At 42.2% G+C, this 16256-nt stretch overlaps 1 protein-coding gene across 1 annotated transcript; it reads right to left on the bottom strand.

Annotated features, from left to right (window-relative positions):
* Positions 1 to 1658: 1658 nt before the first annotated feature.
* Positions 1659 to 15742, bottom strand: fam171a2b (family with sequence similarity 171 member A2b). Its single transcript, XM_030754634.1, has 8 exons — positions 15513 to 15742; positions 11293 to 11520; positions 10565 to 10657; positions 9134 to 9292; positions 8613 to 8792; positions 8375 to 8488; positions 7424 to 7550; positions 1659 to 6350 (listed from the first exon to the last, which is right to left on the bottom strand). The coding sequence occupies exons 1-8, from the start codon at positions 15607 to 15609 to the stop codon at positions 4862 to 4864; spliced, it is 2487 nt and encodes an 828-aa protein (XP_030610494.1). The 5' UTR covers positions 15610 to 15742; the 3' UTR covers positions 1659 to 4861.
* Between the last annotated feature and the right edge of the window lie 514 nt (positions 15743 to 16256).

The following is a 16256-nucleotide window of genomic DNA, read 5'->3' as shown; positions in this document are numbered from 1 at the left end:
TAGCACAAATTTTGCTCTAGAAAATATTCAGCGCAGGAAGTTCATGTGCACTGCCAGGAAATGTTTTTGTGCTTCTGTGTGAAGCAGTGTCCAGTCATAAAGCAGCTTAAAAAGTGACACAAAGATGTTTGAATTTCAATGACTGTCGGTTTTTTTAGTTTTTATTCCATGTTTATTCAGACTAACTATAAATTATAATATTTTGTATTTCATGTGTATAAGTTCTGTGCAGTTAGAAATATATATATTGTTGTTGTTGAAGTCTATATCAGTAAATTTATCAGTAAATAGTCCCACCCCTTCTCTTATAGAGAAGGGGTGGGACTAAATACACGTGCTTCTTCCCGCCCGTTTGCAGAGGTAAATGAATCAGCTAAAGTGAAGCATTTTTGTAGCATATTTTGCTTTGTTTTGGTATAGTTTGACTTTCTGTATAATGTTTGCATGTTTACAACAAAGAAACCCCAAATCTAAAACACTGGCAAATTCATTTATTTTCGTTATTATTATTATTATCTTTTTATTTCAACATTTTTATTTTAATTTATGTATTGCTATTTATTTTGTATTGATGAAACACATGTGCACTGCCAAAAATTTTACAGCAGCATACTGCTAATATATTAATGCCTGAAAAATAATATTTCAGAGACACATCCAGGAGTTAAAGTGGTATTTGGCAGGGAGGAATCCTTAATATCAGGTGTAGTGGTGCAGCATGCGGAAAGAAACACTCAGAAACACATTTAATAGTCCATTAGTTGTATTTTCATATAACTGTTTAAGTGAAATATTTGAATGGAAGACCTTTACATGTAATTTCATTTTTTGTTTGTACCACTTAATGACAACAGCAAAGACTGTTGTGCTGTAATATACTTACACATATGGTATATTCACCCATCTCTCATTTCAGTTTTATCAGATGAAAATGATCTGTTCAAAACTTTAGCTCCTTCACACTGAATTTATTCAGGTATAATATCGAAACAAATGGATGTGTTTATATTTCTGGGTTGTAGCCATCTATAGATTTCTTATTTAAAGATTTCCATCCATCCATCCATCTTCTTCTGCTGATCCGGGGCCAGGTGGCGGGGGCAGCAGGTAAAGCAGAGAAGCCCAGACCTCTCTCCCCCCTAGCCACCTCCTCTAGCTCATTAGTTTCAGCTGTTCCTCGTTCACCTGTTTCCTCTCCCCTTGATTGCCCGCAGTATATCCATATTTATATCTATCTGTATACTTTCCTTTTGTTCTTTGTTAAAGCAGATGTTTGTTCTCTTGTGTGCTACATGCTTCTTTCCCAAAGTTTGGATTTTGCTGTTTGTTTGTGGACTTTGGACCTAATGAAAGGTTAATTAGGCCCACTTCAGTTACTTTGTTTTTCTGGTGACCAGGATAAAATCTAAATACATTATTGATTCCCAACAGGCTGCTGAATGCCATATTCAGGCAAACATTATAGACGTGTTTGTTAACCTCTCATTACAGTCACATAAAATACAAATTTTGGCAATAGGTGAAACATTTGCTGCTTCATGTTTTTATGAGTACATTATTCCCTTAGGTATTGACTGCATACATTTATTTGAATATCTATGATTGCCACAGTAAAGTAAGCTCAGATCTGATACAAATTAAAATCCCCAACACAGACAGACCGTGGGAACAAATTTATTTCTATTTTATCTCATGTACAGAAAGTTGAATCAATTTACAGTTTACAAACAACTGACCAGGTGAATGAAGCCGATGATTTACTGCACAGACGAAGGCCTACAGCTCGCTCCTCCTGACCCTCTCAAGTACTATCAAAAAAATCCACCACAGCAGGTTTCCAGCTTTGAAGTTTCCTCTCAGGGATTCAGCACCAAATCCTTCACCAAATCTGAGGAAACCACTCCATGTAAAACATAAACAAGCAAGAAAAGCCACAACTGCACAACTCAATACGTCCATATCTGATCCAAAAAACTTAAAAAAGTACATTTACAGCAGTGGACGCGACATTTCAGCAGGAATCGATTCATGGTTGTGCTATTCTTCAGACTTTTGAGTTACATCACGTTTCCAGCTTGTACTGTAGGCTACTGACACAGGCTTATGAAGAGCAAGCGAATGGTGCAAAGGAGCAACATGTCAGCGTGACTTTTATACAGCCGTTTCCCTTCATAAGCTCATAGTCTGCCAAACCACCAACAAAAAAAGCCATCAGCCTGTCTGAGTTCACAGTTGTTGAATAGGCAGTGGTGATGCTCGTAACAGCAGGAGCGTGTTGGTCAGTATGTTATCGTTGTAAACATTTACGACCGGAAGTGAATTTTGTTAGAAGTGGATTAAGGGAAAAAGTCAATGTGTCTTCATGAAGTTCATTTGGCAACACAGTCCAATGTATCATTTTGTGCCAAACACCGTTGTTATCAATAAAAAAAAAAAAGTTTCATTAAAAACAGCCTATTCTACATGTAACATGCACATCGTATACACATAAAATCTCATATAGATCATCATACCATTTACAGGTTTGGTGAAAAAAGAGGATAGATACAAGAAATGAAGATATCTAAGGATATAATAGCCACAAGAAAAGTTGTCCGTTTTGGCGGGCATGCTCCCCAGAGTGACGCAGCGTGTTGCTGCTACCGCAATGCAGTGTGCTTATCTCGACAGTGAGTTTAGGTGACCGCTGACTGCATTTTAAAAAGGGACCGGCATGCCTATCACTCGATCCTATGTGAAAGAAGGCACTTACAGGAGAGAAGTGGTTCAGGCTCCGTCTACAAACAACCCCTGCTGACCTCAGTAGGATATTCTAGAAGTAATAAATCTTCAAGTAAAAGCGGCGCCTCTGTTTGGACCTATGCTTGTTTCTTGGCATTCAGGGGTCGTCTACACTGGAGGAACTTGTGTGGGAAAGGGGGGCTTTTGGTGCCTTCTGTTTGTTTCATACATTCATATGCATGCAACCGTTTTATCCCAAATGGTCTTTCAAATATCTGGGCATCTATTTACACAACATAAACGGGTCATTCCGCAGAGAATTGGCCAAATCTGAAAAAAGTTCCCACCTGACCCCCTCAGAAGCTTCCACAGATGTTATTCTTACGTCATAACTTTATTGAAGTCTATATTTTACCTTCATACTATGAATAGTTTCCAAGTCAAAGGCCCTCAGAGTACATAACAGTGGGTCCAAATTTTTTTTAGCCTTATTGAGCGCTCATCACTTCATGAGTACAGGAGATATCCGCATGCGCTTTTCAGATTAAATGTGGAAAACATATTTAAAATGTAAAAACTGTGACCAAATAAATTTGACCCTCTCCAAGTGTCTAAGTGTCTGAAGCCAAAATCTTGTTTTTTATGTAACCAACTCTAAAAATTCACCAGAGAAAATTCCAATAAGTGCATTTTAAGGGTCATATCATCATGTGGGATAGTTAGCTGGTCAAAATAAGTTATAGTATATGAAAGATCTCCCTTTTAATTCACATTATTATACGAGGCTTAACTTCCAGCTGTGATTCCTTCTGGGACAGAACAATTTTCTAATATAGTCATATGGCTGTGAAATGGAGAATCAACACTGGAATTCACACTTTGGACACATTTATGAAACAATTTTAGGTTCTAAAGAAGTTTTTCAAAATACTCTAAGGTTCTAGATCACAGAGGCTCTCCAGATGTTCTTTGGCCGTAGCTTGTGTTCAGCGCAGTGTCCTCATCCGTTGGTTCATACTCAGAGCATCCACAGGTCCCGTGACCCTCTGGGTCAGTAACATTTGGACTTTAGGTTGTGACACTTGGAGTGGGTGTGGAAACTGATGTGACTTAAATGTGTTTTTCAGCATGAAAATCTCATGTCTGTCTGTCTTTAACGTCAATTAAAAAGCACCAAATTTCAGCCCACTCCTATGTATTTTGAGGGCTCTGAAGTATGAAGGTAAAACCTTACATTTCTTCACTAAAGATGCTAAAGTTGGTACAGAAAAAAAAAAATCAGCTCTTTCAAATGGAGTCAGGTGGGAGGCACTGACTGATTTTTACTGGAATGACCCAAATGCAAAGAAGTTTCTGCTGGCCAAAAAGAGGAGAAAGGCAGAAATGCGTACTTTTGGCAGAAGATCACTGTAATAACTCAACAACAGAGAGGATGAAGATGATGCTCAACAGTTCAAATCATTACTATCTGAGTAGGTAATTACAACACATGAACACAGTACAGGAGGAAGAGGAAATCAAGAACATCCCTGAAGGAGCAAAATGCAAGTCGCACGTTGGATTTTGTAACATATTTGTTATCCATTCACAGGGGCTCGAGGACAAACTTGCACAACTTCTCGTTCAGGCTTTGGGAAACTGTTTTGGAGTAGACAAGAAAAAATGAGCTCACATCTTCTACCATCACTGTGAGCTTTTGTGTAGAATCAGTCCAGGGAAAAAACCTAATTCACCTAAATACACTTCAGTCCCATAAAAAAAACGCCATCCTCTTCCAAATACTCTGTATCAATCAATAAGTTATCAAATTATTAGCAAGTGCTCTATTCTTATATTTTGCTCTATAAAATGGCTATTTCCACAGTCAGTATGTGCAATGGCTCAGACCATGGTTCAGTGATGGGTGATAGGAGACGGGATTCACAATGAACTGGACAGATTTCAGTCTACAACTCAGTGGAAACCAGAGGGATTAACTGACAGTGAGGCTACGAGAGTAACTGGCAAACACAAAGGTCAAACAACAAGCTGGAAATGGACAGGTGAAGCAGTGGCTGTGCTTATTGTGACCTCCCTCTCGCTGATGTGAAAGACTCCCCTCTCAGAAGACTGTTAAAGGTCCAGTGTTCGTTCAATAAGCTCACTTCCTGGGGTGGAAGACCATCAGAGGCCTGTCTTCGATCTTCTGCCAGGGGCTCTTCTTGTTCTCATCTTTGTCCTCAGGATCATCCTCTGGACTGGTCATGGAGTCACGGCGGTTCTCGCTGTTGCTGCTGCGGCTGCTATTCACGCGACTGCGGCCTCTTCTTGGGATGGTGGATCCTCGGGAGGACGGGCCTTCGTCCAGGAGAGGGGTGAGGGAGTTCTCCTCAGGGGAGACGGGGCGTCCCTCGCTGCTGCTGGGCTCGCTGTGGTCAGGGTAGGCCAACTTGGAGTAACTCTTCCCGCCACTGCTGCTAACACCATGACCCTTTCGTCCTCCCGTCCCCCAGCGCTCATCTTTTCCCTTTCTGTTTGCAGCTGATTTTCGCTCTTGGGCCTCCAGAGGTGGTTCAAGGTTGACATCCCGTGGAGTGCTACTGGAGCCGCCTCCAAATCCACCACCACCACTGAGGTCATTCCCAACATCTATGTAGGAGTGGCGCACATGAGCGTTAGCGCGACCATCAAGAGAGATGAACCATGCCCGCGGATGCTGTTTAACTCCAAGTTCCAGCAGCTTCTTCTCAGTCAGAGCCTGAAGTTCGCCATTCATCTGAGCCATGGTTGAATCATTGAAGAGTACTGGGATGGTCACAGGCCCCCCGGATGAGTCAGATGCCCAGCTTGGCTCCTCAGAGTCATCACCTTGGGATCCACCCTGCTGCAGTTGCTGCTGGCCTTGTTTCTGGGAGTGGTGGTGATGGTGCTGCTGGCTTCCTCCCATCTGTGCACCATCTTTGTCTTGATCCTTCTGGTCCTTGCCATCTTTGCCAGAAAACTCAGACGGCAGGCGCATGTAGTGGGCTGGGATAACCAGGGTCGGCACCATGCTCCGGTACATGTTCTCCTTCATCTGGTCAATGGAGCTGCAGAAGATGATCTGCCCTGGTTGGGTGTTGAGGGACGTGGGTCGGGCAAGGCTATCTGCTGCTGCCGCTGAATAATCTGGAGGCTTGTCTGACTGGCTTGGGACGTAGCCTTGGAAGCGAGGTGGGGATGGGGGATCGGAGGAGTACCCGCGATTGTCGTTGGCATTGTGGTGTCTGTGATAGTCGGACTCCTTGTTGTCTTTGGGACTGTAGTTCCGGTTGTAGTCGTCATGCAGCAAAGGGCTGTCCAAGTTGTTGGTCTCTGTGGCACGTGTGACCTTCATGGGGAAGCTTTCACCCCGTTGGGAACCTGAAGTGTTTTTACCCTTTGCGTGGCGCAGCATGTGGGCTGGAACATGCTTAGTCAAATCCTCCCTTGAACTCTGGTAGTCTCGAGATGGTGACAAGTCAGATTTGTCATTGGAGGGGCCTGATTCAACATGGCCTCCACAGATCAGATTCAGGCGTGACGTTGATGTGCCCTGGTCTCTCTTAGCACCATTTAAATTGGACGTGTGGGGTTTGCTTTGCTGTCGACGGGGTTTCAAACACTTCCGCCTAAAAGGTAAACAAAAACTGAAGGTCAGAAGGAGACAAAATTCCTATCAGGGTGGGAATTTCAAAATGTATCCAACCAAATGAGAACTTAACCCTATAAAGCCAGATTTTGAGTTCTATGTTCAATAAATCCGTGGGAGCGTTTTGTCAGGAGGGTCATCTGGTCTCAAAATCTGTCAAATGTGTACTAACTCTTTGTGAATAAAAGAGTAGCAGAAAGAAATTATCCTGTATACTGGACCTCAATTCACCCCCCGTCTAAAAACAAGCTGTTTTAGCCCCTACTTTCTTGTAATTGGCTGCCCTCATAAATGGCAGGTGGATAGGGCTTTTGTGCTCACATATAATGATATGTGGATGTCCACGTTGCTGACATCACAGAGAGCCAAGGGTAGAAAAAAACTATCTGAAACTGAGTGCTTAGATCAGTCTGAAGCCTGAGCTACTGGGTCACACGGATTACTTGTACATACATGGGCACTTTGGCTGTGTTTAATATGAAGATCACTCGTTGTAACAGCATATAGGGAAATAAGGGAAACAAAATAAGTTCTCTTTAAGGGTTTCTGCAAAACCCTCCACTAATGTTTGACTGCATTTCATGATAAAATGTACCCAAACTAATTAAAAACTGTAATGTGGGAATTTGAAGTATTCGTGTATTTTTTTAAATATATATATATATATATATATATATATATATATATATATATATATATGCAACCTGCTCTTAATATAATTGTGGCCTCAGAAGTCCAATAAAAAAACTTTCTTTATTAAAAAAAGATGGAATCCTATCAAAATGTTCCAAATGCAGTGAAAATAATTAGTTTTGCATAAAAACAAACATTTGTGTGACCAATGTTGTGTCACAAATAGATGATAAATTACAATAAAATTATCTAAATAATTTCTCTTTTTGCTTGAAAGTTTAAAAAAAGCTAATTATTAACAAAAATATATATTAGTTGACATATGAGACTTTACATAAAATCCACATTATACAAATTATTCCACTATTATTGCTACTAATAGAAAATGAAAAGTGAGATCTGGACCTATGCTCCCCACACCTGCAGTAGTAGAGCAGCACGCAGAGCAGGATGAGCACCAGCAGGGCCAGCGATCCCAGGATGGAGAGCAGGAACAGGGTGTGGTAGGTGGTGATATCCCTCAAGCCCGGATGAGACAAACCCAAACCTGCAAGACAATTCAGGGCGAGACGTTATCTCAGATTCATTCAGTGCACGTCACCTCCCCAGCAGACCATGCCATATATCTGAATGACTAAAAGGTATTCAGACCATGAAATGGTCTGAATAACTGCTAGTTTATCTGTAAAGGCTGAGGAGGAAACAATGTGACTTACACTGAGACAGTTATACTAACATATCCCATTTCCCATATCCCTATCAGCTGATCTGCCCACCTCTTTGGTTCTGATGATTTATAATAGCAGTTTTATGTCGTCTTACAGATTTTCAGGGAAATATCTCAACAGCTACTTGCTGGTTGGGTAAAAAAGGCCATTTGTGGTCCTCAGACGAAGCCCAGTGACTCATCTATCCCCTGACTTTTGCTCACATGATGCTTAATTATGCTGTTAAGTGCTCAGGGTCTTCCTTGATGCACTGAGCACGTTGCTTTCATTTCCCATGCGTCACTACTGCACCCAATCGTTCACAGCTTTTTTTCTTTTTGCTGTACTTCATTGTTTGCAGTCTTTTCCTTCATGCACCATGAACTTTGGATTATAGTATCACAGCTATATGAAGTCACGTGAAGATCGGGTCAATTTGCCAGTCAACAGTTTAACAATGACCGTTTTGATTTGTAATTTCACACAAAGCGATGATGACTTTGCCATGAAAATGCAGTTTTTTTTAGAGCTAAAAGTTACTCCCTAAAACTCCTGCCTGAGCTGTAGAAAACTGCTGCAGCTCAGGCACAAAAAGGATGGCCCACCAGCAGCAATGAAAGAAAGCAAAAAGCAGCAGGGCGGACGGTCAAGAGAGCGCCAGCACCTGAAGATGTCGGAAAGGCAGCCAGCCAGTATCCCATCTGAGGAACCACGACGTTCCAGACAAACTGTGTCCCGTCCTTTTTGATGTAGCCCGTACCGTTCCGAGTCCACAGTCCTGGAGGAAAAAAAAAGGTGCAGCAGCTTTAAAGTGCCGTCATACAAAATCTCATTAAAAAAAAGGCTATTTCAGCCTGGTGTCATTTCAGCTGTTTCATATCATCTATGCTCCGTTTCCTTACCCATCCTTGGCTGATACAGCCAAGCAGGCACACTCGTGGCCATCCTGTTCCTGGTGTCTGACGGCAGCGGCACAGAGATGTGGATCGGATCTGAGACCTGGATCACGTTGCCATCTTTATCAAAGAGCTGAACGCTGACCACCGCCAGCGCCGTCAAGTCCGTCCACCCAATTTCTGCACCTGCGTGGAAGAAAGAAATCCCCCCAAAATATTTAGCTCTTCATATCCATGTGTTCAAGAATTTTGGGGAATAGTCCAATCCGACACACATAAATGATTATAATGCACTCTACAACTACAGTAAGCATACACACAGGTTATTGATTTATCAGCCTGCCTTTAGCATCGAGTTATTTTCTTGGCTTTTGAAATATATCAAAACAGCTCCAAATGTTTCCGACATAAATGAGTGCAAAACTGGCAAATATGAGGCAGAAGAAGCTGGAACCATCAAATGTTTGTGTCAAACTTTTGGCCATGCTGTGACTCACTGAACATCAGTCTGTGAGGCACACACTGACCTGAGCTGTTGGTCTCTTGGCCCAGCAGGAAGGGGAAACCACCTATTTCATACTGGCTCCTGGCTGTGGTCAGCACAGCAGAGAGCGCCGTGTAGTTGGAGCTGGATGGCAGCTGAGTGGACTTCCTCTGGAGCTGCACGAGCGGCTGGTTACGAGCCCCTGAAAAAGAAACAATCCCCCTCCTCCCAGTCGGTCAAGCCAACAACCACCATGTTTGTTTTCTAAGGCTTTGAAAAGGTGCAATGATTTTGGTATTACAGGTGTGAGGAGCTGGCTGTGACTGAGCTGTATTTGTAATAATAAGATACAGATGAACAGGCTTAAGGTGGTGGAGAGGCGTGTGAATCCTTCATTACAGTTTGTTTATCTCAATATTAGCAGGATTATGGAGGATTTGCCTCAAAATTTCTTGAGAGGTGGAGACTGCTCCGACTGATGGGTGACTTCTGGAGTTGATCCCAGTCTGGATCCAGGAACTGTTTAACCATTGGAAGACAGGGAAAACTGGACATGTCGCATCACATGTTCACAAATACATGTCTCACTTAAGTAAGTAAACTTCATCATCCTGATGTTTTTAAAAAAAGAAAACTAATCCTGATTGAATTACCTGTGTAATGGTGTGTAATGGCTCAGTAAAAACAGGACAGCAACCTTCCTGAAAAAAGTCAGTGGTTGTCTGGCGACTGCACTGGACTGTTCCATATTCATCTGGTCACCCAGAGGCTGCAGGTGCAACACTTTTGACTGAAAGGTATTTGCACAGGTCGCCTGGTGAGAGGCAACCTGTCACAGGACGCAGACCCACTGTAATCACTCATAATTTTTAAATGCAGACAGACTGCCAACATGCTGCAATCAATCTGAGTCACTCTGCCCAATAAGTGCAGCTCATCTGGCTGCCAGCTGGTTGTATTCTGTTTAATGTGGATTTCTGTGCATGTAGATTTGCAATTTCCACCAATTTATCACAGTTAAAGTCACAGTTTGACTTGAAATGAGCCCCGGATAAGCGTAAGAAGATGCAGGATGGATTATCAGAGTTAATCTCCATATTGTTTTTGTAATTGCCATCCAGTCCCCATTCAATCTCTGACTGACTCTGTCTTTTTCCCATGTTATCGCCATCTTGATGTACCAAAGTCGCTTTGAAGACGGCAACTGACCCAAAGTGGTCACAGACTTGATTTGAAGCACCCATTTCAAAGGCAACAAGACTGAAAGTTTATTCCTTGTGGTTGTAATAATTTTGGTCTTTAGACACTGTTTCCCTCCTGTGACTGTAGGATGAAGATAAAAACCAAGGAATGATCAAACTGAACTTTCCAAATCACCACATCGGCACTATCCTTATCTAACGACTCTATACTATGAAATATGCTCTGCGTGAGGAACTGTGAGTAGCCAGGCTTTTTTAGAGGCTGTTCTTACCTGGAGACCCAGACAGCACCTGCAGGACGTCATCGTACAGAATAAGAGTTCCCGGCCTCTGAACGAGGAGGTACAGGCTGACCGATGCATACACTGCAAAGGGAAGAAAGGAAGTCAGCAGCTTTCACAGGTGCAGCAACAATGCTGAGACACCATTTCTTTTAGGACACACACACACACACATATACAGGCAAAAACAGCTCTGTAAGGCCAAAGGGAACAAAGCTAGCTTCTGTGCGTAAATGAGACCTGAGCCAGTTTTTCACCAGCAGGCCTGACTCAGATATGAAAACTAACACATTCAAAATAACAGATTAAAGGACTGAACAGTGATGTTATTAAACCTTTCCTAAAATGATTAACTGTGGGCCTACCACACTTGATGCAACAGAAATGAAAGCCAACAGATGCTGCATCCATTTTAATCAGCGCAGTCTCAAAGCCAAGTGCACCCTTTGCAATGATGGTGGCAGTAGGCTAACATACCTGAAAGACCTTTTAAGACCTTTTAACATCACGATCACAGTAAAAGTATATAAAGGAAAACCATAAAGAACGTTTTGGCATATTAACTATTAGATCATGTGTGATTATTTCTGGGTGGTTTACAGCCTCTCTACTTCTGACAGGTGAAACTAGGAGATGGAACTCTCTCTCAGCTGGCTGTCGCTGCTGCCTGATGGACTTTGGAGCAAACACAGGATGGTTAAAGTGTTACGGGGGCTTACGGGGTATGCGGTTGGAGTGCCAGGGCACAGAGTTGGTGACGTAGTCATGTTTGGAGGCTGTAATGATGACCCACGTTCCTGCACGGTACAGGAAGCTGACTCTCACCACGCCATCTCTGCCGGCACGGCTGGACGCCAGGAGGGTCTGATTACCGTGCACTTCCACCTGAGCTTCCGCCAATGGTGACAGGTCGCTGTTGTCGAACACCTGGACTTTTATTTGCACCTCTGGAAGAAGATAAAGAGGGAGAGAGGTCCAGTAAGCAGCCAACAGCTAAAAAGATGGAATCATTGATCCATGTAATCTTAAGAATCAACCAGTCATTTAAAGCACACTTACTGTCAGCTCCTCAAATCAAAGCAGTTTTTCTCTTTTAGATCAATTAAAACAGACTTTTTCAAGTTATGAACCTGCAATTAAATGATTCAAGAAAACCAGGCCTTATGCTGCTGGACAATGAAACCTCTCAGAAAAAGACTGCACCTTAAAATCTAGAGGAAATGGGGCTAACATGTACTACACATTGCTTTGGAGTATAAATATGCCCACCAGGAAGGTACACACAGTTACTATGTGTAGCGAACTTTATGATCAAAAATGGACAAAAAGACAGTTTATTGATTATAGAACCGACTAAAAGACATTTCTTCTGTAAAGTGAAGCTTTTTGATTCCCTCGTCTCGTCTGATTAAACTGCAGCTTTGAAGATGTCATTACACTTTATCAAGTCACCTCAGCCATCCTACAAGGACCACATAATTATGCTGCAGCATTATAATGTCATCCAAAAGGACCTACGAGGAGCAAAGACCACACAATTACCATGAAACACAGCACATGGTCCAGCAGGCAGAATAAAAGCATTAAATACACTGAATGATTAAAACAGCCCTTTTATCAGGAGGTGATCACGCCTTAGGGTTGAGTTTAAATCTGGAGGATATATATATATATATATATATATATATATATATATATATATATATATATATATATATATATATATATATATATATATATATATATATATGTCATTGTATGTATATTTGTCACTGATCAATGGTGATTAATGATGTTTGTCTGTAAGTGATATAAACATGAGTAAACTAAATATCTTAACATGATTTCTGGACATTTTCTTTCCATTATGGAAGTAAAATAGTCCAATATTTAAATACTGAGCAGTGCACTAAAATGTATTTTTGTCCGCAGTGTCTGACTTTAAGCAAACAGCATTATGGAACTGATCCAGCAGCTTATACAGCAGCACCTGTTTGTTAAGTGCACATAGGTGACTATAATATGTTTTGTTCTCAGGCATCTTTTTCCCTTCATGTATTTATAAAAAGAGGTGGTTTCATATTTTTATTCTTGAACGCTCTTTGCATGATTTATCTCATCCTTGGTCTCCGTGGGGCACCACAGTTCATCCGTTTTAGCTCCTCCCCTTTAAGCCAGCTTTCTTCTGATTGGCTCCCCGTCATAAACTGAAGGTTTAAACAGCAGGTGGGTGGGGCTTCTGTGCCTGAGGTGTGCATTTTAAAGGTATCTCCTGTTACCAACAGATCAAAGAGCAGAAAAAAGCAGTCTAAAGCTCAATGCTGAGGGCAGCTGCAGCCTGAGCTACTGGACATCCACAGTAATAACAGATAAGACAGAAAATATGGAAAAGCGCAACAGGTCTTCTTTAAAGGGATCAGCAACTTTAACATCAGTCACTTATGCTGGCTCTACAGCATGTATATTATGTGTGATGTGACTAAAGAAATGTATTGTCCCCCATGAGCTGTGTGTGACACTCAGTGCTGCTGCTGCTGCAGATGAATCACTTCCAGTCGGGGTGGACTGTCGTTAGTTTGATGATGATGTCTGTAGTCATCACAGACACACCCGTCATAAATCCACTGCATGGCTATTTCTGCCTCTTATCCCCATCTTCTCAGCCGGGGAACATTTTCTCATCTCGCCTCTTGGACGGTGGATGTGGGTCACGCTGGGGATGTTCCCATGGATACAAGCTGACACTCCAAAAGCTGGCTTGTTGTGTTTCAGTCCATGTGAGCTGCCCTCCTCTAAAACCCCACAGGCCTAAAACCCCTCGATGCAGAACTCTTCCAAAGACAGCAGCTAATGGTTCATTCAGATAATAAGCAGTATGCATGTGTGTGGGTGTTTGTGTGTCCATATCCATTGTGCATGCATAAATGCTGTCATCCATTAACATAAATAGCCCAATAAAGGCTCCTTTGTGTGTGTGCAGAGAGGATTTCCTCCATCTGGGCTCACTTGAAGCAGCTCCACAGACACTGAGAGTCACAGTGTCACAGTGAGAGTGGGAATTTTTCACTCCTTCAGCGTCCTTCAGCAGTGATCAGTGGACACGTCTCAAAACCCAGCTTAACTTCATCCTGTGGTTATCAGAGTCAGAGGCAGGAAGCTGGTGTTTCGACAGAATCTCATCCGTTTTCCGCAAGTTTGTTTTTCTTTAAATCTAATCAGCACACACTCATTTTTAGCGACTACAAGTTTCATTGTTTATGAGCCCATCATATTTTATAAAGGAATTTCATTTAATCGCTCTGCTTGTGTTGATCATACCGGTACTGTTTCCATCATCTCTGACAGATGCTCTAAAATGTTCTAAAGTCATGTTTATGCAAAAAATAGTTAACTCATCAAACTTATTATGGATTGATTTGATTTACTCTATTCTCTAAAATAGTCTGTGGTAAACTCCAGATGTGTGGTTCACATCTGGAGCAGTGTTTGGCCTCAGCTGACTCAGGGTCAGTCAATGAACTGATTGACTGGTTATAAAACGGATGGGAAATGACCAATATCTGGCCTCACTGGGTAAAAAAATGAAAATCAAACATAGTTTCAGGTGGATGATCTTCTGCTGCATCTCTGATTTATTCTTTTTTTTTCTTTATTGTGAATGTTTGGCTCACATTTAATCCACATCTGCAGTTTTCTTATGATCCACATTTGTCTTTGATTAACAGTGCTGACTGAGGGTGAGTCTGCCACAGGTCTGACATAACTCTGACCCAAAGTGCTGTAACTGAGCAGGAAGTCCATAAAGCAGCACAGTTTAGGCCCAAATGTGTCAGCAAACTGACATTTCTAAATGCAGGAATAGATTTGCAGCGTTGTGCAAATGCCTGCAGGTCAGGAGACGTGCTGAGCTGTTCCTAAACACGCCTGACGCTTCAATTAATGACAATTTACTCTGTCGAAGTAAAGCAACAAAAATTAGAGTCTACAAAGCAGCATTCACACCCTTATCTAAAGGAAAAGTGACAATATCACAATGTAGAAATATCTGTTTGAGTGACAGCAAAGTATTAGCAGTAAAATATTTTATTGTTCATAACAAAAGATTCAGGATCACTAAAATGGATGCATCAACGCATAAAAGCATTTTAGGAACTGTTTTTAGTTCCATCTATAACAATACATCATATTTATTATTAGCTTGCTTTCAGTGTGTGATTCTGCAAAGAACTGTGGTGTTACTGGAGAAGGGAAAGCGCCGCAAGTGCAAGTAACTAAAGTAATGCATACTCAAATGACATTCCTGCACTGCTGTGCCTGTGACCATCCATGCATGTCAAAAACAGCTTCAGGCATGCATAATGCAATGTAATTACATAATGTCCTTAAACATGCACCACAATAACATAAACACGGGAGATTTTCAGGCCTCTGCTGCACCGTTATTCCACAACAACAGCGTTTTTCCCCCCCAAAAAAGCGCAAACTGATTTCGGAGGGATTAAATCCAAAACGCTGGCTCACTGACACATTTCCCAGACCTCAGGCCCTCTCACTGACACTCACTGTGCAAAGCAACAATGACACACATGAAGGCCTGGCTCACGGCAAGTTAGGCCTGGCATTACAGGAGCAGCAGACTCGGGCCTGCTCTCACACCTCTAAGCGCACATCTGTACAGTATGTGAGCACGATCCCCCCTCACGGCCACCAGCGTGGCCTCTGCCACAGCAGCTCGCAGATATTAAAGAATCTACAGCATCAAAAGCGACGCTTTCCAAGAGAAGCCGCTGCGACAGCCTCCCAGTAAATATCTGTCTTTGACGGTGACATGAAATCAGTGCGCAGCGCTGCACAGATCGACTGATTGTCGACAAAAGCCATAAAAATGCAACCACTCCCATCTCCTCATTGTGCTGCATCCCCCGTACGGCGAGCTTACCCAACGCTCCCTGATCTGGAACAGATTTGGCCAGCGCCTCCCAAACCGCGCACACCGACGCGAAGAGGAACAAACGAGAGATGCAGTTGGCTGGCATCCTTGCAACTACATCTTTAGTCCCAGACCGGCGGCCGTGTGTCCATAGCTCTGATTCCCCCCTTCAGACGCCTTTGAATGGAGCCGAGAAGCTGCCGACTGTGCGGGCTTCGCCTTGTTTTTATTGTCTGAGGAGGAGGAGGGCAGCAAAGTGAGCTACGCTTCCCTCTGCTGAGCTCAAGTGGAACAGCGACCCATCTGCACAACTGCGATACTAATCTGGACCCAACGCAGGGCAGTTGATGGAGATTTCATTAGGAGGCCAAAGCACCTGCTCTCTCCATATCTGTCTGCGGAATGTGCGCATTAATCTGCATTTTTCTGTTTCAAATGTGCATCCTTTATCTTTTCACCAAGATCCAGTTTAAAGCCTTTATTCTGTAATAATAACCCAATAACAACCACAATAATTATCTGGTTAATCAGTAAAAAATATGATCAGACACAAAACAGCGGTAACAGCAGGATAATTATTATTTTTAATGTCAGTCAAAATAGGTGCTAACCCTTTCGTTTTTTAATTAAATGTTCAACTTTAATGTTACAAAATGATGAAAAGGTGGAAAGCTGGAAAAGCTGCTAAATGTTTGGTAGTTTCTTTTCATTCTATAATTTTAGAAATGTGTACTTCTTGCAAGCTCCATCTCA

This window comes from Archocentrus centrarchus, chromosome 19 (assembly GCF_007364275.1).
Source record: "Archocentrus centrarchus isolate MPI-CPG fArcCen1 chromosome 19, fArcCen1, whole genome shotgun sequence".
NCBI classification, from domain to species: Eukaryota; Metazoa; Chordata; class Actinopteri; order Cichliformes; family Cichlidae; genus Archocentrus; species Archocentrus centrarchus.
Note: the sequence above shows the minus strand (reverse complement) of the source record. Positions and strands in the feature narration are given on the sequence as shown.